We start from the raw sequence: 8,611 nt of genomic DNA on the forward strand, positions 1-8,611 counted from the left end.
CTCCTTTCTCCTTTGGCTTGGCCCATGCCCATCCTTCCTCACTCCTATTGTCCTACACCCGAAGACCTATAGAAAAACAGAACAAGCATAGCGAACAAGGAGGACGGAGGGCAAGGGAGGCGAGCGGAGGGGAGGAGAAGAAGAGAGCGGAGAGAGGAGGGTGAGAGGCAACCAAGGAGAGAATGAATAGAGACAAAGCTGGAGGGAGCGAAAACTAGAGAGAATGAGAGAAACCAGAGGACGTGTCATCGACACTACCCGACGCTGTCCAAGCCACCGCCCTCCATTGCCGACACCGCAGCGACCACCAGCAACTCGAAGCCGTGACGCCGCTGCAACGCCTGCAACCACGACAACTGCTGCGCCAGCAGCCCGATCTCTCCGCCACTGTCGCATCACTAGTCCAGCGCTGTTGCCGTTCAACCTCCGACGTCGCCATGAAACCCTAATCCCGGCCGGTGCCACCGACCACCCAGGACCGCACAATCGTTGTCCAAGCTCGTTGCCTCAACCTGACGCTGTCCAAGCCATCACCCCTCGCTACCCGCGGCTGCCACCCGCCGTGTCGCCATCGCCATCCACGCTACCACCGCCCACCGCGTCGCCGTCGTTGAGTCGCTAGGAGAGAGAGGAGGTACGAGCCAAGTCAAAGAGACGGGTAGGGTTTTGGGCAAATCAAGGCTGGGTTTGGGCTTGTGAGCTTGTGGGCTCATGGGCTTTTGGGCTTGTGGGCCGATTTAGGCTGCAAGCCTACATGGGTCTATTTTTTGCGTGGGGGAAGTAAAAATTGGGTCCATCAGGTGGGCCCCATCCAACTACACGAAGGCCCAACCAAGGCTGGTCGAGCCTTATCTTTTGGGCAAGCTGATCAGCCCGACCCCCAACCAGGCCGAACCTAAGTGGGTCTAACCGATCCGCACCGATCGAGTCAGACCCAAGTTCAGTTAGACCGGACCCAACCCGGTCCGGCCCAAAGAAAAAATTAAAAATTAAAAAAAAAACGAAAATCCAAAAATGATGGGGTTTGGTTAGGAATTGTTATGTATTGCCTTCTTAGTGTAATTAGGTCTTTATTTGTTTGTATTTTGATTATATTGTATGTTTAATTTGCATATCTAATTATGTTTAATTGCACATGTTTAATTTTACCGCAATTAGGATTTTGGTAGCTGTCATTATTATTTTAATGATTGCGCACCCGCATGATCACCCTACATGTTAGTGGATAGGTATAAAATCGATCTAAACTACCTACCAAAAAATTATTTTGTTAAAATGAACAAGATTAGATACTGAAATGGCACTAATTGATCAATTAGTGTAATCAAGTCCCTGACCCTAGATTCTCTAGTTACGTAGGAAGTGAGGTACACTCTCATGCCTCACTTGGTTTCTAACCGACCCCAATAGGCTAGTTGCGACTCCTTATTGTGAAATTTTTAAGAATACCCTAATGTCACACGAGGTATGGGCTTGGGAGAGCCCGCGCCTAATCATGGGCCTTAGGTCTGTCATTTAGGTAAAACCCATAAACCCGTTCCCTCCCCCAGAGAGTAGGTCGCAACAGCGGGTAACAACTCGGGCAATAAATTTAAATTAATTGGAAATTATAAAATTGGGATTTGCAAATATGGAATCACCAGATCTTTCTGTTTTTACATTACCGACGTCTTCCATCAAAATCGTTGTGGTAATATATTAACAGGCAAGTATCATGTAATAAACGCTGGTAATAAATCAATCAATAAACCAAAATTAATTTGGAAATATAAAATTGGGATCCACAAATATGGAATAACCAAATCTTTCCATTTCTTACTTGATCGACATCTTCCATCAAGACTGTTGTGGTAACATATTAACGGACAAGTATCACATAATAAACGTGGATAATAAATCAGGCAATAAATTGGAATTAATTGGGTAATATAAAATTGAGATCTACAAATATGAAATCACTAGATTTTTCCGTTTCATATGTAAGACCATTGTGGTAACATTTTAATATGCAAGTATCACATAATAAACGTGGGTAATAAATCGGGCAATAAATCGAAATTAATTGGAAAATATAAAATTGGGTTCTACAAATATGGATAACTAGATCTTTCCATTTCTTACATTGTCAATGTCTTCCATCAAGATCGTTATGGTAACATATTAACGGGCAAGTATCATATAATAAATGCAGATAATAAATCAGGCAATAAATCAGAATTAATTGGGAAATATAAAATTGTGATCATATTGGAAATAATAACATATAACAGCAGTTTACTTTATACATGGGACGGAGGTTTCTTCTCATTATTGCAACTCAATGAATAAATAAATAATTGAGATGATGCACAGAGTGAAAACACATTAACATTCGGCTGAACCCGATGATTACCTTGCCCTATATATACGAACAGACGCTCTCTTCTTAACTCAAACACTGTCTCAAACCAAATAGGCGGGCGTACAGAGAGAGACAGCGAGAGAGAATGGCACAGCGAGATGAACCGTTAAGTGGCCAAGTCCAAGTATGGAAGCTCATGTATGCGTACGTGGACTCAATGGCGCTGAACTGCGCGGTGGAGCTCCGGATACCTGACATCATCCACTCGCTGGGCGGCGGGCCTGTCACCTTGGCTCAAATAGCCTCCCACATCCCCTCCCCATCTGTCAAAACCTGCGTCCTCGGCCGCATCATGACGCCCCTGGTCCGCAAGAACATCTTCTCCGCCCACTGCGACGGCAGAGAGACGCTCTACGGCCTCACCCCATCGTCGAGATGGCTCTTACAAGGGGCTGGGCACCTCAACCTCTCACCACTGGTACTGCTGGCGGGCCATCAGTATATGGTGTCCCCGTGGCACAGCCTTAGTGACTACATCAAGGACGGGGGATCATTCCCGTTAAAGAGGGCTTATGGCTGCGAAATGTGGGACTTGGAGTCCCAGAACCCTGAATTCAGCCGCACGTTCCGTGATGCCATGGCGTGCTCGAACAAGCTCATGATGAAAGCTATCGTGGATGCGTACAAGGATGGGTTCGAGCGCGTGGGATCTCTGGTGGACGTTGGAGGCGGGACGGGCAGTGCCGTAGCCGAGATAGTGAGGGCGTACCCGCACATCAAGGGGATTAACTTCGACCAGCCTCACATTGTTGCTGCCGCGCCAGCGCACGGCGGGGTCAGTCATGTCGGGGAGACATGTTTGAGGCCATTCCAAGTGCTGATGCTGTTTTCATGAAGGTAAGTATACTTGGCGCTTATTCTATGGACTCTCTTGAATTGAGTGCACTCAGTACTTGCTCCTCTGCTTAGCGATTCATTTGCTAATGTTTGTCATATAGTTTTAAATAATAAAAAATTAGTAAACGATAAGTATTTTCATAAGCACTGAAAATCTTCAACTGAATTTTAAAAGGCTAGTTTATACTAACAATAAATGGGAAACCCGGGCATCAATTCCTCATGATCTCTATCACTGCATCTCCTTCGAAGAATGTCACTCTTGGATATGATTGTTCAACTTCTAATGCACAAACTGCAAATGACAATCGACGCATTGAACATTCATGATTTAATAAGTAATAATTGATTCACAACTAAAATTTTCATCTTCCTCCTTTTTACAGTGGATCCTGCATGATTGGAATGATGAAGATTCTGTAAGGATTTTGAAGAACTGCAGGAGAGCTGTAGCAGAAACGAATGGCAAGGTGATCCTGGCGGAAGTTGTGTTGCGACCAGAGGGCGATGGCCTCTTCGATGACACGGGGATAGCTTCCGATCTGACCATGATCACTCAAACCGGAGGTAAAGAGAGGACCGAACCAGAGTGGAAGAAGCTTTTGGAGGAAGGAGGCTTCCCTCGCTGCAATATCTTCCAAACCCCTTCCTTGTTGTCCATCATTGAAGCCTTCCCAGCTTGATTGTGGTTTATTCAGAGATTGACTACTTGTCGGCTACTTATTATGTATTTATGTTTTTCTACTAGACCCTCTCGTCGAATTGGTTAAGTGATTAAGCATTTGATTTAGATAAAAAAAATTCTATGTCCAAATTAGAGCGTCTTCCAATCATATTAACCTAGGGGGTTACACTCCATACATGTGGAAGGGGCAACTTATTTGTATTTGTGTGGTTAATAAAGCCGAAAAAAGTTTGAATATTCCATGTTATCCCAACAAAAAACAAAAGCCAAAATATATATGGCATACTAAGGTGCGCATTAATATGACACTTCAGTATGGAGTAATCTTTTTGCTTTCGCCTTTTTACTTTTTTTAAATCTTATATCTAAATTGTATTGAACGTGCAGGTCGCAACAACTAAACCTTTCAAAACGTGTAAATAATAGTTTACGTATATATATTTATACACACGCATATACATACATATATATAGGACAGCAAGTTACTTCTTTTCACTTAACTAGTCAAAGCAAATGGACCCGCGATTTGAGTGGCAAATAATATTGTAAAAAAAAAAAAAATTGTAAAGAGAGAAGGAAAAATGCCAATGCGAATGAAAGAAATGATCTATTCCTACCGGACTTCTCGTTGGTTCGCAACAAATATAAATATAATCCGCATCGATGCGAATAATGTTTTTCCCAAGTGAAACATACTACAGAAATTGGAATGCTTATACAGCTTCAAGGACTATGAAAGGCTTGTAAGTACTAAATAATCTCGAATTTCACATTATTTCATAGTCCGTGAAATATATGAGTACGCTCTGTTTCTTATTCAAAAAGTCGTGTATATAAGCGCTACGTGAAAGACTTGCTCTACCGACCCAAAAAAAGAGAAAAGAAAAGAAAGACTAGCTCTAAACGGTGAGAATTGATGAACGAACCCCTTTCACTTAACCATGGCTTTCCTTGTTCTCTTTTATCCCACTCATAATCACCACGGCAACTTCTAAAACTTTAATACCTCTCTCACATCTGAGATAAATTTAGGATTCTACTGCAATTTTCAGGAACTCCACCAACTATGTTGCCAAATATGAAGAAAATCATAAAAGAATGGAGGCAGCGAGATGCCTCCCCCTTCCTTTCTCTTCCTTCGAGTACCCTCCACGTCACCTTCAATGTCCATCGAGATGTTGTACGAAACATTCGGAAAGAAAAAGATGCGCAAAATGTAGAGGACTACTAGATCCATGGAGTATTTTGAAATGAAGTTGAGGAGTAAGTCGGTGACGCATTAGTGCAACGTAAAATGATATGCTTTGTATAATTTCAATGAGAGCATCTTTTAACAAGAAAGTTTCACTTACTTATAAAATTAGTTTTTGTAAAGTATTTCGGGGACACTCGTTGACCATACTTGATAAAATAAGTGTTAGAAATGTATGACAGTGTCTTGATTGATTCGATGCGAAATCAGATTCCTCAAGGAGTGGGATTCTAATTCGTACTATTTTTGTGTTTGGAGAAGAATCAAAATATTGATTTTGATTCACCATGGAACACAATTACTTAAAAAATGTGGAAGCAGATTACCTTACTGTAACCGGGATTGGAGTCCATTCCAAACTTATTATAACTACAAATCTATCACAAACTCAATTCCATCACCGACAGTAGCCTTTTGAAGTTCGCGATTACCAGCCGCTGATCACCGACGATGGACTCCACTGTCTGCACTCCACCGTTGACATCGGTCACAAGCCGCTGGCCATCATACTCCATCGTCGGCCATTGGGTTTGTTGAAATATACACGTGAGTAATGTTTGAAAAGTCTCATATCAAAGAATTTGTGTGGCAAGTAGTAATAAATATATCCAAATTGGCTCATAACTTATTGACTTTGGCTTTTGAGTGAAAGTAAATCGAATTTAATGTGTTGATAAGCTTGAACTTAGGCTCTCTTGATGATCTCTCTAGGTAAAGTTATTAAGTTTTTCTTGTGCACTCCAAGAATGGAATTTTGTGTATTGGTATCTTGAAAACAGAAAGGAGTCCAAAGATTTTGCAATTGTCAAGTGTGATTTGCCCCCATGATTCGATCCAAGAGGAGAACATGATGAAAGTCATGTTTGCATTGATTGGCAATGATTGGGAAGACATACATAACACTGAGCTTGCATAGGTGATTTTATTAAGATTCACATGTAAGTTATATCAAAAAAGTCTCACACAAAAAAATTTATATAGTATGAAATAATTAATATATCCTATTTGATCCCTTATAAGACGTGGAACTATCTCAGTCCACATACTTTAAAAGGAAAGAGAAATGCTCAATTAACATCTCAAAATGGGGTTGCCAAATAATCAAGCCACCACTTTGTTTTACCATAATTTAGGCCCCCTTTAATATTTTTTTCATTTTTCTTTTTATTTTGCATGTGGTTGAGAAAGAGAGATTAACCTCTCATCTATTATTGGGGGTTGGCGAGGGGTTGTCCAAAAATATTGTTTAAGCGAAAAGGATGTTCAATTACACCCATTCATAGTTGCGATTTGAACATTGTTTATTATTAGTGTGAGGAATGCATGAAAAATGGTAGTTTCAAGATCTTATTTGATGAAGAACAACAAAAGCCAGCAGAGTACGACTAAATCTCGTAATCTAGTAATGTCTGTCGACAACGATTTTAATGTATGTAATGTACCTCGTGGTCATCGTCCTCAAAATCTAATTTGTCGCCATACCCATTTGATCCCCTAACGCGTGGAACTATCTCAGTCGACGTACGGAAAAGAAAAAAAAAAAAAAAAATGGGGTTGCCAATTAACATCTCAAAATGGGTCGTTTTCCCGTAATTTAGGCACCATTTAATAATTAAAAATTTATTTATTTTGTATGAGGTTGAGAAAGAGAGATTAACCTCTCTTCTATTTTTGGGGGTGGCAGGGGGGTGGTCTAAAAATATTTCTTAAGCAAAAAGGATGTTCAATTAACACAATCATAATTGTAGTTTAAACATATATTTATTATTAGTGTTAGGAAGGCATGACAACGGTAGTTTCAATATCTCATTTGATAAAGAAATTAAAGGCCGGCGGAATACAGCTAAATCTGGTAATCTGATAATGCTTGTCAACAATGATGTTTAATCTATGTGATGTACGTCATAGAAATAGTTCTCAAATTCTAATTTGTCGCCACACCAATTTTATCCCCTATAACGTGTGGAACTATCTCAGTCCACATACTTAAAAAGGAAAGAGAAACGCTTAATTAACATCTCAAAATGGGGTTGCCAAATATTCAAGCCACCTCTTCGTTTTCCCATAATTTAGGCACCCTTAAATATTTTTATTTTTATTTTTATTTTGTACGTGGTCAAGAAAGAGAGATTAACCTCTCTTCTATTTTTTGGGGATGGTGTCGTGTTATCCAAAAATATTTTTAAGTGAAAACGATGTTCAATTACACCCAATCATAGTTGCAGTTTAAACATATGTTTATTATTAGTGTTAGGAATGCATGACAACGGTAGTTTTTAGATCTCATTCGATGAAGAACAAAAAAAGTCGACAGAGTACAGCTAAATCTGGTAATCTGATAATGTGTGTCGACAACGATGTCATAGTCCTCAAAATCTAATTTGTCGTCACACCCATTTGATCGCTTGTAACGCGTGGAACTATCTCAGTCCACATATTTAAAAGGAAAGAGAAACAAAATGGGGTTGCCAAAAAATCAAGCCATCAAGAAAAAGAGATTAACCTCTCTTCTATTTTTGGGGGTGGCCTCGCGGCAAGGAGGGAGGGTTGTCCGAAAATATTTCTTAAGCGAAAAGGATGTTCAGTTACACCCAATCACAATTGCAGCTTAAACATATATATTCATCGTTAGTGTTAGGAACGCATGACAACGATAATTTCCATATCCCATTTAATGAAGAACAACAAAAGTCGACAAAGTACGGGTAAATTTGGTAATTTAATAATGCTTGTCGACAATGATGTCAACAACGATGTCTAGTGTATGTACTTCATAGTCATAGTCCTCAACATCTAATTTGTCACCACACCCCTTAGATGTGTCAATCACATTGACAGAAGCTGATTCTAGTACTTGTACAGGGCCAGTCATCATCATCAATCCTCACAAATATTCTTATTAATTATTTTTAATGTGGTCGAGAAAGAGAGATTAACCTTTCTTCTATTTTTCGGGGTGGCCGGGGGTTGTCCAAAAATATTTTTTAAGCAAAAAGGATGGTCAGGTACACCCAATCATAATTACAGTTTAAACATATGTTCATTATTAGTGTTAGGAACGCATGACAACAATAGTTTCTATATCTCATTTAATGAAGAACAACAAAAGTCGACAAAGTACAGTTAAATCCGGTAATCTGGTAATGCGTGTCGACAACGATATACAAAGTACGTACTTCATGTTCATAGTCCTCAAAATCTTATTTATGGCCACACCCATTCGGTGTGTCAATCGCATGTGACGGAGGCTGATTCTGGTACTTGTACAGGGTCGGTCATCATTATCAATCCTCGCAAATATTCAGCTGAACCTGACGATGACCTTGGCCTGGCCAGATATATATAAGATCCGATCCGATCCTCTCTTCTTACCTCGCACACAGTCCCAAACAGAGAAAGCGAGCTCGCGCAGAGAGAGAGAGAGAGAGAGAGAGAG

General features: G+C 40.3%; 1 protein-coding gene across 1 annotated transcript; it reads left to right on the plus strand.

Moving 5' to 3' along the window:
• The first annotated feature begins 2,486 nt into the window (after nucleotides 1–2,486).
• LOC104427218 (xanthohumol 4-O-methyltransferase) lies at nucleotides 2,487–3,921 on the plus strand. The gene is given in 3 exon segments (XM_010040340.3): nucleotides 2,487–3,186; nucleotides 3,189–3,238; nucleotides 3,625–3,921. Coding segments are annotated over 3 exon segments (1,047 nt in total).
• The last annotated feature ends 4,690 nt before the right edge of the window (nucleotides 3,922–8,611 follow it).

This window comes from Eucalyptus grandis, chromosome 9 (genome assembly GCF_016545825.1).
Source record: "Eucalyptus grandis isolate ANBG69807.140 chromosome 9, ASM1654582v1, whole genome shotgun sequence".
Classification (NCBI taxonomy): domain Eukaryota; kingdom Viridiplantae; phylum Streptophyta; class Magnoliopsida; order Myrtales; family Myrtaceae; genus Eucalyptus; species Eucalyptus grandis.